The sequence below is a fragment of the Primulina tabacum genome, chromosome 3, assembly GCF_025594145.1.
Source record: "Primulina tabacum isolate GXHZ01 chromosome 3, ASM2559414v2, whole genome shotgun sequence".
Taxonomy (NCBI): Eukaryota; Viridiplantae; Streptophyta; class Magnoliopsida; order Lamiales; family Gesneriaceae; genus Primulina; species Primulina tabacum.
Genome location: NC_134552.1, coordinates 25084312 through 25105632, shown reverse-complemented (window position 1 = coordinate 25105632; position 21321 = coordinate 25084312). Strand labels below are relative to the sequence as shown.

Here is a 21321-nt window from a genome sequence, read left to right as displayed (position 1 = left end):
CTTAAGATAATACGCCGGGGCTTCGTACCACCCGGGCTTAAGATAATATGCCGGGGCTTCGTACCACCTGGGCTTAGGATAATACGCCGAGGCTTAGCCTTCTCTGATCATTTAATACGATGTCAGAACGACGCATTCCACTCTGACAAGCTGTCAGGAACTGTCCGTATTCCGAGCAAGTGAATGACTATAATTTCTCGATTTGTGCACACGTCTTTTCAAATATCCCGCCCAATGATGCCGCTCAATTTCCGAGGCTGATCTGGTCCGTTCGATCTGCTTTAGATCAACGGTATAGATCACCCTCTTCCCTTATATATATTATATGACTGGTTTTCAAAATTCACTTGCAAATTCCCTTGTAGCGAAGCTCTGCCAAATTCTTCTCTCGAGCTTTTCCGTCACGCGGGTGTTATTCCGGCGATCTTTCCGTTCATCGACAACCGGTCACCATCTCCATTTCTTCCTAGTAAGTCTCCTTTCCTCATTTACCCTTTTCATTATGTCAAACTCCACATCTTCCACGTCCGGAAAAAATGTCAGGGGCCGATCGGAAGATAACTCCCCGACCCCTTCTGAGACCTCCGTTCGCCTTCCAGTGGGCATTCCCATTCCCCATTCTCGACCTCTTAAAAAATCCAAAGCTTCTTCTTCTCGGCCTGCTGGTTCCCAGGGCAAGGGAAAAGAGAAGGCCACAGGTCCCCCGTGGTTTTCCACTGTGACTTCTACCCTTCGCCCGGGTAGTATAGAGGAGTTGAAATCTTTGGGCTCCATCCCTTCTACTTATGACATCAAAATTCCCGGACCGAACGATCAACCAGATACCCTTCCCCCCGGCTATCATGCTTTCTTTCTTGAGCAGCTCAAGAGTGGTCTCCGTTTTCCGGTACACCACTTCTTTGAGGGAGTTGCCCGATTTTTCAACCTTCCCCTCAACCACCTCCATCCTAACGCTTTTCGTATTATGGCTGCTACTTTTGTACTGTTCCGTATGAAACAACTTCTCATCAATTCTTCAATTTTTCATTATTTTTATTCTTGCCGGTTTAATGATGGGGTCTTTTCTTTTATGGCTCGGATGCATTACTGGTTCTTAACTGATATCCCTTCTTCTTTGAAGGGATGGAGACAAAATTTTTCTTTCTTTAATTCCCGACTCTCCCTACCAGTGCCTTGGGCTTTCTTTCTGCTATGCCCTCCCAACCCGAGCTTCCCCGAGATTACAAACTCCTCCCTCCTTTTATCCAAGCCTGGGGGGCCCTAGAAAAACAATCTTATCTTTCCTCTGTATTGATTGGGGGGGACAACTTGATTCATTATGGGATTGGGTCCCGGCCTGAAGACCCCGTGGACAAGATAATAGATGAGTTCAATCACCCCGGGTCGTAGGCTGGTAAAGTATTATCTCACCATTATTTCCCTTTATGTATCCTTCACATGCTTGGTCATCTGACATGCTGTTTTTGTAATTCAGCCGAGGTCATGATCAGGGCGAGTTTCCAGGAGGCCGCGGCCAAGAGAAAGGCCGAACAAAAGAAAGCCCGGGCTGAGAAAAAAGCTCGGGAAACTCAAGAGGAGGAAGAACGCCAAGCCCGGGCGTTGGCTGAAGCCCGGGAAACTGAAGGACAAGGGGACGAAACAGAAATGATGGTTCAGGAGGAACCCATTCTTCCCTAGGAAGAATCCACCGTCCCAGCTACCGAAGAGGATCCAGCTCCTCTTAATCAGTGAAAGAGGAAGGCCATCCAGGAGCTGGTGGTGGTAGTAGAGGATGAAGTCAAGGAGGTCGTCCGGTCTCCTCCTATGACAGGTTCTTCTACCGGACCCTCTGGGGGAAGGCCTTGGGTTATCCCCAACATCTTTGGGGAAGATATCAGCGCGGACCTTCTTAAAATGATACGGGGCCTTCTTCGTCCTGACGAGGTGGCACACCTTCAGGGACTCCATCCCAACATGCTTCTCTGCGAAGGAACGTCCCGGATTTTTTCTGTAAGTTCAGGAAATTGTAACCCTCCCCCCTTTTCTTCTTTTTTTTCACTTCTCTCTACCCCCCCCTTTTTTTTTGTAAGCTTTGTAGCTTTATTCCCTTGTTTGAACAATATTTTCAGGGCCTGCAGATGCTCGTACATTGTTACGAGCGAGTAGCTAACGTAGCTAAAGGGGCCAATGCTCGGGATACCTCGGCCCTAGGAGACGCAAGCTAAACTCCGAGAGGAGGTGGGCCGTTTGAGCGAGCTTCACGAGCATGTGTTGGCTCGGGTGAGGGCTGTCTGGGAGCAACAAATGGATTTGATACGGGCGGAGCTGACTAGTGGCCCGAGCAGAGACACAAGCGTTAAGGGAGGAAGCCGAGTCCTCCCGTGCTCGAGCTGATGGTTTCCAGGCTGCCGTATCCCTTCTTAAGACTGCTCAGGAGGAGCAGATGACCAACTTTTTAAAATCTCCTGAGTTTAAGCTGATGTTGGCTAAGAAAGCCTTCCCGTACTTTGAACAGGGCTTCAACAAGTGCCTGGAACAATTCGAGGAGGCGGGTTTGGTCCCAGCTGACCAGGAAGATTTTCCAGATTTAGAGAAGGCAACAGCCTCTCTCCCAGACGAGGAGGAGGAGCAGAACAAGGAGCAGGATCCCAAATAAAACTAGTTTTCTTTTTTTTACTCCCGGGTTCCGGGCACTTTGTAAATATCTTTTTTGTTAATGAGATTTCTTCATCGCATTTGAAAACGGCTTCCCCGATATTCTTAGATTTGAAAGTATAACCGGGGTACGAGTCCAACGGGCCAGGGTACGGGTCCCTGGACTTGAAAGTATAACTGGGGTACGGGTCCACCGGGCCAGTGTTACGGGTCCCTGGACTTGAAAGTATAACCGGGGTACGGGTCCACCGGGCCAGGGTACGGGTCCCTGGACTTGAAAGTATTTGAACGCTTTCTCGAACAATCTTTTTATTTGATATAGAAATCAGTAGATACAAGTATTTTCTACACATAATATCTTTTTAAATGAAAAGCATTCCATGGCCTCTTGAGAGTTTGTCCCAGAGAATCTTCAAGATAATAAGCTGCACCAGAACTGATTCTTTGAATTATTTTTAAGGGTCCTTCCCATTTTGCTTCCAATTTCCCTACATCGCCCACCGGTTTCACCTTTTTCATGACCAAGTCCCCTATCTGAAAGTTTCGCGCCCGAACATTCTTATTATAGGATTTCATTACCCGGCTACGATAAGCTTCCATTCGAATGTTAGCTCTGTCTTGCCTTTCTTCGACCAGATCAAGTTCAATGGCCTGGGACTGATCATTGTGATTTGGGTAGGACTCTATCCGAATAGAAGATTGCCCGATCTCCACTGGCAGGACTGCTTCTGACCCATAGACAAGGCTATAGGGTGTTTCCCGAGTAGATGATCGAGGAGTAGTTCGGTAAGCCCATAAGACACTTGGCAATTCCTCCACCCAATCCTTTCCTTTCCCATGGAGCCGGGCCTTCAGTGCTTGCACGAGGATCCTGTTAGTTACTTCCGTCTGGCCATTAGCCTGAGGGTAGGCTACTGAGGTGAAGGATTGAATAATCTTCATTTCATGACACCAGGAGGTGATCTTTTTTCCCTGGAATTGTCTTCCATTGTCGAAAATTAGCTTCCTAGGGATGCCATATCTGCAAACAATGCTTTTCCAAAGAAATTTCATAACTTCGTCTTCAGTAATCCTGGCTAATGGCTCAGCTTCCACCCACTTGGAGAAATAATCAATAGCCACTAGAAGAAATCTTTTTTGTGTCCGGGCCATGGGGAAGGGGCCCACTATATCTAGACCCCATTGATCAAAAGGGCATGAGGCGGAGATTGGTTGCATACTTGCAGTTGGGCGATGGTGAAAATTGGAATGGTGTTGGCAACCCTGGCATTTTTGGACTAGCCTGGCGACATCTTGATCTATCCGGGGCCACCAAAATCCTGCTAATAGGGCTTTCCGAGACAGGGCCATCCCTCCCAAGTGTTCTCCACAGCATCCTTCATGAATTTCCCGGAGGATGTACTCTACTTCACTTTCTGAGATACATTTCAATAGAGGACCCAGGTATGATCGCCTGTAAAGAGTGTTGTTCAATAGAGTGAAACTGGGTGCTTGCTTCTTTATCTTTAAAGCCTGAACTCGGTCAATCGGAAGCTTGGCATGGACTATGTATTCAATCAGGGGAGTCATCCATGAAGTTATTTGGGTAGGTGATGCCTCATCAACAGATAGTACCAATCGGGTAAAACACATGATTTCCCGGGTACTTACTTCGGACATAGAAGCGGCTAACTTGGCCAGACTATCAGCTTCCCCATTCTCTCCCCGGGGGATTTGTTCAATGCTCCAGTAAGTAAAAGTGGCAGCTCGGGCTGTTATGAGTTTCAAGTATTTGATCATTTTTTCATCTTTGGCCTCGTAAGCACCCTTAATTTGTTATGCCACTAACTGAGAATCACAGTAAATAATTACTCGAGAGGCTCCAACTTCACGGGCGGCTTCTAATCCTGACAAAACAGCTTCATATTCAGCTTCGTTATTTGTAATCCGGGAATCGATTCTCAGGGCCAATTTTATCTTTTCTCCGAATGGGGCGACTATGACCATTCCAACTCCGCACCCGGATAGATTCGAAGCGCCATCAACGAAGACTCTCCATACTTCCTCCTCTGTTGGTTGGATCATTTCTATCAAGAAGTCTGCCAGAGCCTGAGCTTTGATAGCGGCACGGGGTTGATACTCAATGTCGTATTCCCCCAGCTCTATTGTCCACTTGACCATTCTTCCTGAGACTTCCAAATGTGTCATTATTCTTCCGAGTGGAGAATTGGTGAGGACCGCTATTGGATGAGACAAAAAGTATGACCTCAATTTTCGGGCAGTCACTACCAGGGCTAGGGCTATTTTTTCCACTTCACTATACTTTAACTCTGCTCCTCGGAGGGCGTGACTAACATAATACACGGGCCTCTGATCTGTCCCTTCTTTCTTGATGAGAACAGTACTGACAGCATGTTCAGTGGCAGACAAATAAATCCACAGCTTTTTCCCCGGCTCCGGCTTTACCAGAACAAGTAACTCGGATAAGTGTTTTTTCAAGTCTTGGAAAGCCTGTTCGCACCCTTCATTCCAACCAAACTTCTGGGCCTTTCTGAGGACTTGAATAAAAGGATAGCTCCGGTGAGCAGATCGAGAGATAAATCGGGACAAAGCAGCAATCCTCCCGGTCAATTTCTGTACATCCCGAGTAGATTGAGGGGAAGGCATGTCAATCACAGCTTTTATCTTTTCCGGGTTGACTTCAATTCCTCTGTCTGTAACCATGAAACCCAGAAACTTTCCACTCTTGACCCCGAACACACATTTGGCCGGGTTGAGCTTAATCTCATACTTTTCCAACGTGGCAAAAGTCTTTGTCAAATCATCAATAAAACAAGACATTTCTCGAGTCTTAATCAAGATATCATCCACATATACCTCAATATTCCTGCCTATCTGCTTTTGGAAGACGACTCATTAGGCTTTGGTATGTGGCCCCGGCATTCTTTAATCCAAATGGCATGACCACATAGCAAAAGGTGCCCCCAGAAGTGATGAAGCTGGCCTTATCTTGATCTTCTCGGGCCATGGGGATTTGGTGATAACCCTGATATGCATCCATGAAACTTAGTAACTCAAAGCCGGAAGTTGAATCCACCAACTGATCGATTCGAGGAAGTGGGTAACAATCCTTCGGGCAAGCTTTGTTCAGATCCCGGAAATCTACACACATCCTCCACTTCCATGTGGCTTTAGGAACAAGGACCACATTAGAGAGCCATGTGGGAAATTGGACTTCCCTGATGTGGCCGGCTCCCAACATTTCCTTCATCTGCTCTTCTATGATTTTGTCTTTTTCGGGCCCGAAGTGCCTTTTCTTCTGTTTTATAGGTCGGGATCCAGGGATGATGTTTAATTTGTGCTCGGCTACTTTGGGTGATATTCCCACAAGTTCCTGTTGGGACCATGCAAAAATAGAGATATTAGCTCTTAAACAAGCTAGGAGTTTTACCGGGTGTAGTCTTCCAGGTCTCAGGCCACTCGGATACTTTTTCCTGGTTCTATTTCGACCACCTCTTGCTCGTCCTCTGCAACAAAATTTACTTCATTCCCTTCTACCTCCTTTGCTCCCTGAGCCAATTTCTTTCCCCTGTCCTCCCTTCTAGCCCTTTTCTGATCTACTCGGATTGTTTCACCAAAGCATTTCCGGGATGAGGGTTGGTCTCCCTTAACCTCTTCCACCTGCCCTCGTATCGGGAACTTGATCTTCTGGTGATAAGTGGAGGCTACAGCTCTCATCTCGTTCATAGCTGGCCTTCCAAGGATTACGTTATACGAAGATGGGGCATCTACTATGGTGAAAACTGTCATAACTGTCTTCCTCAAATCTCCACTTCCAAGTGTTAGGGGTAGAGTGATTTCCCCTTCAGGGTATACAGCATGACCGGCAAAGCCGAACAGAGCAGTCGCAACTACTTCCAGCGGATATTCATGTAAATCCATCTGGACCAGGGCTTCCTTGAAAATAACATTAACAGAACTCCCATTATCCACAAAAACTCTCCACACGTCATAATTAGCAACTCTGGTCTGAATGACCAGAGCATCATTATGAGGTAGGTTGACTCCTCTGAGGTCTTCCGGGCCAAAACTAATAACCGGCTCACTTCGATCCCTCCCATTAACTTCTAAGCACACTCTTCTACCCCTTGCTTTCCTGGGTCGGTTGGAATCACCATCAGTAGATCCTCCCGAAATCATTTTGATCACTCCCCGGATAGGGGGAAGGTCTTTTCGTTCCACTTGTCTGCTTTTTTCTTCCCGAGAGTTCTCTTCTGTTCTCCTGCTTCTACTGGGGATGTCAGCCGATCTCCTAGGAACATTCGGTCCAGGTCGTCGCGATACCCAGGGCGGCGACCTGGGCTCCTCCCGAGTAGGGCGAGATTCCGGCTCAGTATGCTTCTTAAATCCCTTCCTTAGGGATCAGCATTCATTCGTGTTGTGGGAGCATTCTTTATGTAGGGTGAAATATCTGACCTTCTCTTATTGGACCGGCCGGACTGTGAGATTAGGGAGTGGGGCCACATCCGAGCTGCATTCTTGAACTTCCATACCCCGGGCATTTCTCAAGGGAACGTGAGAAAGATGCCCGGAACCATTCCTCTTGTTACTTCTTTCCTCAGGCCTGACAGCCCGGTCTCCCCTTGCTCTCTTCAATGCTTCTCTCTTATGGTGCTGGGCTTCTTCCATATTGATGTACTTTTCTGCCTGGGACAAAAGATCTTCGAAATCTCCGGGTAGTTTTTTGGTGAGGGAGCGGAAGAAATCCCCTTCTAGCAATCCTTGCGTGAAAGCAGTAGTTTTCGTCTCGGGCGCGCAAGCAGGCACGTCTAAGGCTACTCGGTTGAATCTTTTGATATAAGCTCTTAGAGTTTCCTCTGGGCGCTGCTTTACCTCGAATAGGCTAAATGCGGTTCTTTTATATTTCTTGCTACTGCTGAACTGATGTAAAAACACCTTCTGAAAATCTTCGAAAGAAAGAATACTCTGAGGAGCTAAACCCTCGAACCACCTTTGAGCCGAGTCAATCAGAGTGGTTAGAAACACTTTGCATTTAATTTGGTCCCCATAACAATGCAACATAGCCATGTTTTCGAAACGAGCGAGGTGCTCTTCGGGGTCAGAACTCCCATCGTAGTCCTTGATTTTAGCCGACTTGAAATGCCTGGGTAATGGTTCCCGAACAATGATGTCAGAAAATGGGCAACCTTTTGCAACTGGAGCGCTGCCTTTAGAACCAACATGCCCCTCTAACACTTTCACTTTTTTCCTCAATTCTTCTAATTCTTCCGCAACAGTGGGAGACTTAGAACCCGCACTTGATTCCCCCTCCTCTTCCCTTCTCTCTTCTCTTCGCGGCTGTTCATGTTGTTTCTCGGGATGACTGGCACGGTGAGAAGTGGCCTTCTTTGCCGTGGCCATCTTAACAGCATCAGTTATAATCTTCTGTAACTCCTCGGGGGTTAAATGAATGGTAGGCTGAGGACCATTAGGGGGAGGACCACCAGCACCAGAGATACGAGTGTTGTTTTCTCCCTGAACATGAGTGTTGTTTTGATTTGCTGTTCTTCTGGTAGGAGCCATATCAATGTCTTAGAACTCAGAATTTCCCACAGACGGCGCCAATGATACAACCCGGGTGAAACGGACGAGTCGGGTCAGGAACTCTGCCGGGTAAACTATCAAGATATTGAAGGAAATAGGAGTTAGACGCTGGACTTGGATTGTAACTTCTTCGAGCTCCTTGAAGGATCTGTGAATAAGAAAATAACCACGTGAATGGGCACCGGAGGAGAGTCCGGCATGGACACTCCGATGCTTAAGTCAGCAGGGTACTCAAGCAATAAAACCAATGTAACCAAGTGATGGCTGTGATGATTGGTGTGTAGTAAATGAGAGTATTAAATGTGAATTAATATCTGAAAGATCGTAAATGCAAGTAAAGAACCTGATATTTATAGTAGATGATACAATGATGACCTCGTTTTTCGTGTGAGAGCATTAATTATAATAGGGTGGCTGATTATACCCTATTGTTCTGACATGTCAAATCGCACACTTGTCACATCCAGGCCACTTGATTTATTGACCACTTGTAATAATGTCAGAGATAAATCGGCTATGAACACTGTTTATAGGCGGCATTAAATACTTCACTCATATCGAAGTGATCAGGGTGAGGTATTCCTCGGGATTCCTTATAAGAACATAAATGTATAACTTCTCAGGGAGGTTATGCTTCGGGTGCTCTCGTGGCCTGGCCTCTGATTGACCGGCCCTTCCGTGGGTTCTTCCTGCCACCCTCTCGTTATCCCGGGTAATTTCATGACTCGGGTGCCGATCCATCCGATTACTTTATTGGTATGGTCAGAACCTTTTATTCTCCTGACCCGGGCACTAACCATGGATATTATCCATGACCCGGGAAGTCCCAGGGTTTATCTATGACCCGGATATCTCGGGGCATCATCATGTACCTTCACGTTATCACCGAAACTTAACGGAGACCAAATGATAAACTAATAATATGAAATACAAGAGAATTCTTTAGTTAAATCTCGAGTGAGTTTGAAAAAATATATATTTTTAAATACGAATTGAGGAAATGAACACATAATTTATAAGCTCCAAATTGCACATCAAAAGTCATGCAAAATTAATAAACTTAATTAATCTTACAATTAACTCAAGAATATGAAGAGAAAAAACTTTCCCAGTAACTCAAGAATGTGGAAAACCAAAAGACATTTCAACAATCACGAGCCACGACTCACATTTTTCAGCCATAATTTTCAAACTTTAAATTTAATTCAAATTTCATGCATTTCCTTCCCAAAAATGATATTATACATGAATGTGAGAATATATATCTTAATAATATATATAATTTGTTGACATCATAATAGTTATTATAATAATTTATATTTGATGAAAGATGCACATCGTGACTACAAATTATTCAATCATATATATATAATTGGTTATTTGTGCGTTACGTAACGTTAAAAAAAATGATTGGTAGAACTGTAAAATACGTCACGTATCTGTATCCTCACATGGTGGGGATATAAGCAACTAGCATTAGAGCATCTAGGAGCTCCCGTTGGGGGTGAGCTGTAAAAGAGGGAGTGCTTTCTGTATCATTGAACAATAAAAAATATATATATAATATTAAAATATTATAAAATATATATAATTATATTTTATAAAATATAAAAAACAAATATAAAAAACAATAAAAAAGTTGTTTGACGTTTTTTGGATTGTGGACAGATGAATGAAGTTTTTTCTTTTCGATGCAGCAGACTGAAGATTATAAAAAAGTTCTGAATGAGGTTCCAATGTTGATGCCCTTATATTTAATGAAAGTTTTAAAAATGAAAATCATAGAATAATTTCGTTAAGAATATTTTTAATTTTTTTTAATAAATGCCATATTACGAACTTTTACGTTGTCAAACATGAGATATGTTTCCTCTATACAGATAAAGAGTTTTGATTAAATATTAAATCTCGAAATCAATATAATGCATTCAAACATACGATTATACGATTTTATTTTGAGAAAATATAGACATTATATTCTTTTATATTTATTTCATTGTTATCATTTTATTTTTTTTGTTGGTAAGTTATAATATGTGATCAATACCGAAGTAACTGTGTTTAAATTGAATTAATTAGCGATATATTAACTAAAAATTATTTATAACTATTTTGTTATAGTTTGCAGGTATTGTTCTGATAATGTGTAATGGTTTTTAACAAATAATGATATAATTATATTAAAAAGTGAAGTGATATTTATATTCCGAAATTTTATTCTCATGCTCCACTTTTCCTCTGTGTGTGTTTTTTTTTTTTAAATAATAATTGGGAATTATTTTTTTTTAAAAAAACATGCATAATTATTGGTTATAATTTTTTTACATATTACCATCATTCAGCTATTTCATATTTTTATAAGACTAAAATACCATTTCAAAAAATATTCTACTTACTAACTTTTCTAATTCCATTTTATTGATTTTATTTATATTGCGTTTGGATTGATTAATTTCAAGTCTATTAATTTAAAATGTATTTTTGTTGCTTAGAGAAGTAAACCATACATTTAAAATTCTCCATTTATATGTTTATATAGTATTTTATGTTGATTATGATGAATTTCAATTTAAGTCAATATTATCATTTGAAATTTGTTCAACTTTGTATTATCAATGTGTAAATAAGTAAGATGTAAAGTTAATATTATGATTTATTGTTTCATTGTGAGAAATAAACCATAATCGAAATTAATGGATTTCAAATCAATTTCCCCTAATACTTCCATAGATAATTTCAAGTTTTTTTTTTCCTTCTATTTCTAAGGTTTTCTTTTGATTTCCTTAACAATGAAGAAGAATGATAGCATCCTAGATTTAGGTTTGTTGATGAAATTGATCAAAGAATAAAATTATCAAACTTATAAACCGATTAAATATAGTAAACCCAAAAAATTGTAGAGGAGACATAGCAAAAAGTTGAAAAAAAAAGAAAAAAAAAGTCATTTAATTCTGAGTAGCCCGACCCGACCTGGTTTTCCAATTAAGACAATATAATTGGGGGCAAGTTGGTGAAAAATACTCAATCAAAACATTTCTTTGGGTTCACTCTCTACTCACAAAATTGTGGTACTATGTCATACAAAATGTGGTACACTTCATGTGGAAATGTGGTACACTTCATGTGGAAATATGGTACTAAAAAAGTACCCAGTGACTGAACACAAAAAAAATTGACGGTTGGGGACTGAAGGCCAATTTAACGTATAATTGGGCTGAATTCTGGTTGGTTTTTTAGGGTACGGTTCGAGGGGTTTGATTTCGTGAAACTTGAAACTATCTGTTTTTGTTTTTACAAAAATTTACAAAGTGAAAACAAATCAAACTCGTTCATAATTTGAACCGAAATATGCATGAGATTCAGTTTCGATTCAAAACCGAAAATATGTTTTTTTTTCCTTTTCAATATTTTTGGTCATGAAAGTCAAATTCTTGACATGATATGATAAGTCAATTTTTTGTTGGAGCAAATCAAAACAGGAAAAGTTTTTGTTCTTGCGGGGGGTGGATTCGGTTTTCTCTATTTTGGATGGACTTTTAATAGTGATTGAAACCTCGAAACCTCCAACAATTTTTCTATTTTATCCGAAATCTAATCAAATTCTTTTTATCGGTTACTACTATCATAATTTCGGTCTTTTTTGGGTTTGGCCAACGCGAGGATAAACCCCACCCTGCCCCAAAATCTGGATTGGACCCAGAAATACGCCAATTGTTAGGCATTTTTTCAATTCTAGTAACTATAGAATAAAAGGGAAACTTTTGATTCAGTACCCGGATCTTCCCAACTTTCTTTCCACTCCCTCTTTCTCCAAAATACCTAACAACCTTTTATAATTAAATAATTGATTTTTTTTAAATTAATGGCCCATCATGCTTCCGTAAAATAAATTAAATATTTTACCTTTTTGACCGGAGTACCACCGGGTTATATCCACCGTATTTTACGAACTGCTCCTCACAGTTCAACCACGCGATTGCAACCGATGGTTACCGATGCAGATTCTTTCAGCAGTACTTGGCACAACCCTAATTCGTTTCCTACCTTAGGGTGTACAATAAAAGATAGAATTTAGAAAATAATACATGAGAGGGGCTGGAGCAAAAGATTTCTTTTATTCAAACAAAACATTTATTAATATATTGAAACCACCTGTAGAGGAGGAGGAACTTGTTTAGCTACTTATAGTAGCCGAACACATAAACCAGAAAGAGAAAATATTACAATTTATTGTTGAAAGAAATGAGAAAAATGTTCGATGATCTTCACTTCTTTCTTCCTGCCTTATTTATAGAAGGCTTCTCCGGGTTTGAACTTCGGATTTCAAATCTTCATAAACCTTTACAGCTTGCTCATGGACCATGTAGTGGTTGAGTGGTCCATTGAGATAGTCCCTCCACCTTTCTTGATTTGTCTTCTTCTAGATCATCAATCTAGAAACAGTCATTTCTTGAATTTTTATCTGCCTGCATAAATAGTTTATATGCATCTGGATTAGATCCGCTTGTATCTCCCTTCCGGTTTCTTTGAGCCGTTTATAATAATCTTTGGAATTTTTCAGCTCTTTTCTTGTTGCCTTAATCCTTCTTCTGGAAACTTTAAGATATGAAAAATACATTTTCTTTTGTTTCCAGTTTTGGTTTAAGTCTAGTGTGGTTTACTGGTTCCCATTTACCCTTATTAATAGTATGCATTTTGGGTCCAGTTTTCTTGCCCGTTTATCAGATTTTTTTATCTTTAAAGATAAGGAATCCAACGTTCTATGTCATTTTCCACCTATTATTGGTGGTCCTTGTTCTTTTTCCACCGATTATTGGTGGTCCTTGAATTCCACTTACATGATTTTTCACATGGTGGTCCTTCTTTTCTTAGTGGGATGATCACATGTTTCTTTTAACTTTGTCGAGGAATCTTTGGCTTTTTGTATCCTCGAGGAAAATGTGATTGTGGTCCTTCCCTGCTTGTCTTTGTTTCGGTAAAATGTTTTCGATCAGACCTTTGTTTGAAACCTTTACCAAACTCCGGTTCTGATTCTGGCATTCAGGACAGATGTTTTCTGACCATCTTCCTACATGTGCCATATTGCAGAATTTCCGACGAGTCTCTTTACTTGCCGGCAGCTTGCTGTTCCACAGAAGATTTCTTTTCTTTTCAAATATTTCTTCTGCAAAACTTGTAGTTTTTCCTGTCATTGTGTTTAACAGTAACGATCCATTCAAAGAATTTTGATAAAACTTGAATGGAAACTTGACTTTATCCATCTCAGTGAGACAGACCCATAAACCCCATGCTTTTCTGGTTGAAATATCGTCTTCAGTAATTGAATCAATCAGGGGTGTTTCTTCTGTCGGAGGGTCCTTGATGAATTTCTGAATATTTGTATCTGGCCTCCTTAACTTGATGAAATGAAAGGCTTCGTGTGAACCTTTCCCTGCTGGTTCTGGTGCCGCACTGAAAAAATATAGCTCCAAAACATCTCCTCTGGACAAATAATCGTTATTTGCCCAAGTTTCATGAACAGCTTCCTGAATCCATTTAGGTAGTCCTGAAATTTTCGGAAAGCTGGGTGATGTGGTATAAACTAAGGCAAGAGCCCCACATTCATACCAGGCTTTGACCTCCTTGGGATATGAATTAGGTTTCATCCATACCCTAGGATATTTTCCTGAAACATCAACCCTATTGGTAGCTGGGTTAATGCCCACTCTTGTTTTTAATTTCTCCCAGTTCTGTTGGTAAACCTGAAATGGAGAAATTGAAACTTCATTAGTACCAACCTTAGATTTGCCTTTGTCAGTACGAGGCCTAAGGTTGATCTCTCCCTCTTCAATCCCCGATGTGAAGGGTTGACTTGAGGACTCAAGATAAGGATCAGGAGTCTCAATTTTTGTTTCAGCCGACTCATCTGGAGATGATCCCGACTTAACACTTGTGCTAGGGGTATTTGAATCCCCTGCTCTAGGTATAAAGTCCTGTACTCGAAAACTCTCCATTTGGGAAACCAATGGCTTCTCAATGCCTTGGAGGATAGGTCTTTGTGTTACAGACCATAACTGAGTATAAGCCAGTAAACATCCTGTAATTTGATCAGAGACAACTCTCTTATCGGCTTGTTGTAGTCTTCCCACAACTTCTGCGTTTAAGACCAGCTTGTTAAACTCGTTTTGAAGCATTTCAAGGTGTTCCCTCAAATGCCTCTGCATCTTGATGATGACATCGATATCACCGCTGTCCATCTCTTGTTAAAAAATCTGCAAGAATATTTTCATGAGATTTTATTATCACAATATCAAAAATATAATTCTGACATAGTGCCTGCCATCTTAATAATCTGGCCTTCTCAGGTTTATACTCAATTCTATTCCTTAAGAAAGTTTTCACCTGTGTATTATCAACCTTCAAAGTAAATTTCTTTGCAAGTAAATATAATGACCATTTTTCAAAAGCCCTTTTTACTGCATAGAATTCCTTCTCGTTTATATGCCATCTGATGGCTTCTGTATCTGAGAATAACCCAATGCAATATCTGCATGGTTGTTCTCCATCTGGTGTGAGCTTAGTAAGAACTGCTGCCCACCATTGATCACTGGCATCGGTATATAATACCAGATCATCTTCGTCTTGAGGAATATCCATTTTTGGAAGATTCTTACAAATCTTCTTTAAATAGACAAGTCCTTCTGTGTGTTCTTTTGTCCATATAAATCTTGCATCTTTTTTCAATAATGGACTGAACACCTTCCCGTGTTTTGCTAGGTTTTTAATAAACATCCCAACAAAATTAACAACTCCTAAAAACTTTGAAGTTGTTTCTTGTCTTTGAGACTTTCTGGAAAGTTCTGCACCTTTTCGACTATGTGATCTTGCAAAATTATTCCTGACTCATCGATTTCAATTCCGAGGAATTCAATTTTTCTTGTTGCAATGACTGCTTTCTTTTCAGATAAAACCAGTCCTTCTTTTTTACAAACCTTAGAGAAAATCTCCAAGTGTTTAACATGTTCATCCATATTTTTAGATGCTATTAAAATATCGTCAATATAAACAAACATAAATTTAAAATAATCTTTAAAAAGATTATCCATTTTCCTTTGAAATATCTGGGGTGAATTAGCCAATCCCATTGGTAATACTTCCCAAATATAATGTCCTTGAGGTGTGGAGAAAGTTGTGAATTTCTTGCTTTCTTCCTGCATCCGAATTTGGTAAAATCCAGACTTACAGTAAAACTTAGAGAATATCTTTGCGTTGCGTATGCAACTAATCAAGTGTTCTCTACTAGGTATAAAATACCCATCAAACTCCAGAATCTTATTAATCTCTTGGTAATTAATAACTAATCTGGGTTTTCCTCGTTTTATCTCACCATGATTTCTTACCAGAAAACTTGGACTACTATATGGTGACATACCTGCTTTGATTAAACTAAGGTCCAAATGTTCCTTGATTATAATCTGCATATCCCTTTGATCAATGATATTCATTGGGATAGGCTTGCAACGAACAAATTCATACTCTTTGCCTTCCTTAATCTTAACGCAAGCTTTGAGCTGATTTCTGTCCCACCATGCCAATGGATCTTCATTGTAATTTTATTTGATCCTCTTCTTGATATCTTCCAATGATACCTTAGATTCGAACTCTACTTCATTTGTTAGTAAAGTTATCTTAAGGCATTCTATATTTTCTGGTTGGAGTACTTTGTCTGCTCTTAACTGGAGAATTGTTTCTCCAAACCGTCTAGAATCTTTCATTTTTGGGTTCAGAAGTTTTCCTGAATCACCACGCTTGCTGCGAAACTGGATTGACAATTTTCTGTAAAATGCCTCTCGTACTCTCTGGACTATGATTTTGTGATCACAGGGTGTTGTGAACACTAATCTTCTAGTCTAAATTTTCTTGAGTATAGGACTTGAACATTTGTAGGAAATTGTTTCCTAATAATATGTCAGCTCTTGTATCATGAAAATAAATTGGTGGTGGTTTCACCTTGTACCAAGGTGTTTGTCCAGCACCGCCAATCATGATTTCAGTCATCTTAATCCCTTTACATAAGATTAAGATTCTTCTGGAAAAATCTCTTCCAGCAATCTTCGGTAATTCTTCTTCCAAATTATTTGGAAAAACTCCTCATTTTGCTATACATATTCCAGCACCTGAATCAATATAAGCAGCAAAATATTCTGCCTTATATTGTTCATACAACATTCCTACTGGAATGTGTATGGAGAATGAACTTGTGGTCATTGTATTTTTCACATTTTATCATCTGTCATAAACTTCATTCCATATTCTAGACGTTTCCAAGGTTTGTGTTCCTCGAGAAACTCTAGTCCAAGAATCAGTCGATCTGATTCTTTCCCTGGAATTCCTTGAATATGAACTCCAATTCTCCGATATTAATCAGTCCTTGGTAAGTTCCTACCACAGGTTGTTTCAAATAGTATATTGAATTACAAGGAAATTGATTCATTTTCTTTGTAATATCAAATACTATTTCTATTTCCTTCCACCCTTCTGGGCATCTAAGTTTTCCCATTGTAGAAAAACTTTTCAACTCCTATTGGGTTTCTATGACTTTTTCCCAGCTGTAACTCGTAATTCTATCTCCCTGAAAAGATAGTCTTCTTGATTCCAATCTAAGACTTTGATTCTTTTGTAGAATCGGTTTGTCTTGTATTTGGATATCTGTTTCCTGTATTAAAGAAAACTCAACTCGTTCTGGATAAATTGCCTGGGCAACTTTTCCGAATATCTCGGGTATTTCAATAAACTCGTTTCTAATAAACAACTCAAAATGATGTGTATTAGATAAAGCATATGAAATCTGATAAGTAATAGAATATGGTCTATTACCTTCTTTCATCAACCTCTTTTCCTTGAAATTTTGTTGTAATGTCAAGGCTCGGCTGAAATCTCGATCTGCCAGGTTGTAGGCTATCCTTGGATATATTACTCCTACAATCTTTCCTGCATAGAGATTTCCTGAGATTGTTCCCAGTACTGAATCTTGTAGATTCCCCATTCTTTTATCGCATATAGCAATATCAATAGGTGAATCTCTCCCTTATTTGAAAGTAGGTTTTATCATAATCTGGATTGCTCCAATATGAATCCAGGACATAGTCCTTGCTACTTCTATCTTGAGTTTTTGTAATTCCTCCTTAATTTCTTCGGAAGGAATTAATTGCATCTCCATTCTATTTCCCGTAAGTTCCATCGGGATTGTCATTTCCCTTCTAGAAACTTTATAGATTAGATGATGCTTTCTGTTTTTTAGGCCAAGACTTCCTAAGAACTTTTCTACCTGTCCTGCAGAGAATCCTTGATATCTCTGTAGACTAGGGTTTTCTCTCATGATCCTTTGGACCATATTATGAGATATTGTTGTCTGGCTGAAAAATCCAAACAAATCTTCATGTGTTTCGTGTCGAAACATCTCATCCTCAATCAGATTCCGATTCTGTTCCATCGGATTCTCCTTGGCTTAAGACTTCCTCTTCTTCATATATACTCTCATCTGAGGCAATGTCCTCAAATCGGTATACCTGAATAAGATCTTGGTAATAAACTGCTTCTTCAATATCTGGGGTTGGATCGAAGCATTTAATACATCTTTTTTTATTTTCTGGACAGTTGGTCGAGATATGACCTCTTGCTTCACATGTCCAGCAATTACAATCCTTGAAACTTTCATTTGCTCGAGTATGGGCTCTTCTGAAAGTTTTCTTTGTAGGTGTTCTTCCCGTGCTTCGAGATATACTCGATGCTTGGGATGATATCCTACTTCTTGATGGTCCACTTCTTTGCCCAGATTTATAAGATCTGGCTTTCTGTCTAGACCAAATAGTTCTTGGTTTCCAAGAACTTCTTCCATTTCGTGCATAAGGATGAGTCCTAAAACTTTTCCTCTTATGCTTCTGTGGTTTGCTTCCAATAATTGTTGAAAGATCATTTTCCTTACAACACAAAGGAGTTCTTTTGTTGATACCCCTTAAGCGTTTGTAATTCTTTTGTAATGCCGCCATATGGCACCATTCTGCCAATTTTCCTTTAAGGAAAGAGGCTCTTCTTGCCAACGTATCTGGATTTCCAGGTACGTATTCCCTTATGAGCATTTCTCTCAAGGGACTTGGCATTTTTTCGAAGAAAAGTTGAATAGCTATATCTTCTTCGACTCCTGAATTCCATCTATATTTAGTGAATAACATAATGTATTCATCCACTAAACATATATCATGTAATTCAAGACTATACAGAGCTTGAGTGTATTTCTTTCTCTTCTCTGTATCTTGACTGTTAAAATAGTTTACTCATATAAATTGTGCTTTAAATAGGGTAGCCATTTTTCGGCTATCTCGCTCAGAGATTCTCCAGCAAGGACTGACTCTTTCATTTCTAATGAAGTCATGTCCCACGCAATTTTCACTGATCCCATAAGACTCATTTCTAAAAGTTTAATGAATCCTTCTTTGTTGAGGTCAAGTGTTCCTGCTGCGATTCTCATAGGAGATGTCCAAGCATCTATGAGATCTTCTCTATTTTTGAAATCTAATACATCAAGGTTAAGCATAACCCCGTAAGGATGTATAGGATCTAAAACAGTCTTCCCGTAGGGTGTTTGGTGTAAGGGAATTTGACTTCTCCTTGTCCTTGTACCCGCTGGGTGTGATCCTCCACCAGTATGGAAATCAGATTGAGATTCTCTCATGTTTACATTCTGAGATCCCACATTTTCCATTGGTGGTTCCTGAGAAGATGACCAGGTTATAGCATGTATTTCACCTCCTGCTATATTCATCTTTAGATCTACAACTTTGAGATTTGCAAAAGATTCCGCAAGCTCTTGTAGGTCCTCCAGACCAATCCTTTCTAAGGTTGTCATCAGATAAGTTTCTTTTCTGAGACAGATTCAATAAGATTGATCATCTTTTCTTCTTCAGTCAATGGTTTTGACACCACTCTGGCCTTCCCTTGTTGATGTAACAAAGGTTCGGTGCCAAATGATGGTGGTAACCATCCTCCTGAAGTTCTTTTACTAGAACCTGTTTGTTGTTCTAGTTTTTGAATTCTTGTTTAAATATCTTTTAATATTCCAAGAATTTCTTCCTGGGTTTTAAGGATTTCTTCAACTCGTTGGGGTACAAAATATAGCATATTGCCATAATTTTGTACTGTTTTCTGGATTTCTCTAAGATCAAAAGAGAGCTTAGAGGAGTCTGGTACTATCTCCAAAAACTTATTTGCTTGAATCATAAGTTAACCTGAGAGTTTACTTGAGGGTGCTGATGTGTCCATTTTTGCTTTGGAGATCTAACAATAGTTAGATGAACTTGTGTATATTCCAAAATATTGGAATAAATCTTGTAAATTATTTTTCTCAAACCTAAGTTCGGATTCATAATTTTTTTGAAATTCTCCTCCTCAAACATTTTGTTTCTTTATAAATAATAAATCATGTGTTTGAAATAAATTAACCTTAAGCTCTGATACCATTTTCTGAAGCGCGTGGATCAATTAAAATCATAATAGAGTATAAGGGTATTTTTGGTATATTTTGAAAAATATTCTCTTACCAGGGAGTTGAGGCAAAAAGAAGTTTGATTTGGGGGCTGAATCCCAATTCTCCCACAATAAAAAAACCCAATAATTAATTCACTCATCCAAGTTACATCCCGACCATAACATTTTAATAATATGTTATTAACAAAAACTAACAAAACAAAAAAAAAAGATTTTATCACAAGTCACATTTTAGCAATTTATAACATTCTTACAAAGAAACATAATTCAAGAATCCATGGAAGAACGATAATATTATGAACTAGGATTAGGGATTAAGACATTCATTATTGAATAAAAATAAGTTGTCATAAATATATAGATCAAGAAGGGTTTATTAAAACATGTTACTATTAGAGTAGGTGTTCAGCAAACTAATTTATGACTTGAGTTTTATGGACTTTTATTTAAAAACAATCTTTATTTTAATATTATTTTATGATGTTATCTAATTATGACATTTACTTTATCTGTATACCAATGCAAGCTGCATAGATAAAATAATTGAATATACTATAAATACCATGAAGTCTACGAGTCCAATGAATCATTAAAATCATTAAGAATTGTATTGTATATTCTAATTATGTTCTTAGTCGATTAAGGCGCCTAAAACGAGGACAAAGATCGCTTGAGCTCGATACTACCATCTATGATGGAAAGCATCACGTTTCATTCGTAAGAACAGTGATGAATTCATCCAGATGGATAATCATTTTATGAGGCACTGAGCAACCCTCCATCAGACTGTCTGTTAGGATCAGTTAAATTATATGATGTGTTTAGAAGGGGGGTTGAATAAACACTTAGGTTTTTGAAATATTTTTGAATATGAATAAGTTTTTTATGGAACTGGTTTTGAGATCTTGTATGTCAACATCGATAAGTTAACTAATAGCAGTAGTCCAGAAACAAAATTAATGATATATTGAATATTTTGGTTAAGATATTGTGATAACAGAGTGAATAAAATGATGGACACAAAGATTTTTATAGATGTTCGGAGACTTCAACTGCTCCTACGTTACTCATTCTATCTCAAGGATAAGAATTCACTAAAAGATTTTTATTGATTACAAAAAATTGTAATAACCCACTTCAGTTGCACTTACACAATGCCAAACTGAAAATCTTAGTTTTTTTCTTATCACTTATCATTTGTTAATTGAATAGGTCTAATTAGTAGCCTGAATACTACGAACAATTCAATGAGATAAGAGCTAAATGTCGCGATTTGTAAACTGAATAAAATCGAAAATGCATTGCAACTGACTAATTTGTTCTTAACGTAGTTATTCGTGGATTGTTCGTTAGCTATCTTCTTCAACTAAACTCATCAGTTATAAATAGTCTTCGATTCCAATTGTCACATTGAATGCATTTAATGATTAATATCCATTGAATCGTCTTCTATTCCATGTAGATAAATTTTTCTGACAGAGGTACTGTTCTGCTTCATCTGTTCTGCACCGTCAGTTTGCTACTGAGATTCAAATTGCAACTGATGATGTGACTAACTGATCAGAAGTTAAACTGGTCGAT

At 39.1% G+C, this 21321-nt stretch overlaps 1 protein-coding gene across 1 annotated transcript; it reads right to left on the bottom strand.

Annotated features, from left to right (window-relative positions):
• Positions 1-5491: 5491 nt before the first annotated feature.
• Positions 5492-6813, bottom strand: LOC142538610 (uncharacterized). The gene is made up of 2 exons (XM_075643923.1): positions 6127-6813; positions 5492-6007 (listed from the first exon to the last, which is right to left on the bottom strand). Exons 1-2 carry the CDS (start codon positions 6811-6813, stop codon positions 5492-5494), a joined length of 1203 nt encoding a protein of 400 aa, XP_075500038.1.
• Positions 6814-21321: the final 14508 nt, after the last annotated feature.

Bases quoted from the DNA above. Each gene is read 5' to 3' on its own strand.
- LOC142538610 (XM_075643923.1), bottom strand. From the start codon at position 6,813: ATGATTTCGGGAGGATCTACTGATGGTGATTCCAACCGACCCAGGAAA. The intron at 6,008-6,126 runs GTGGTCGAAATA...TGGTCCCAACAG, and splicing joins TTGCAGAGGACGAGCAAGAG to GAACTTGTGGGAATATCACC.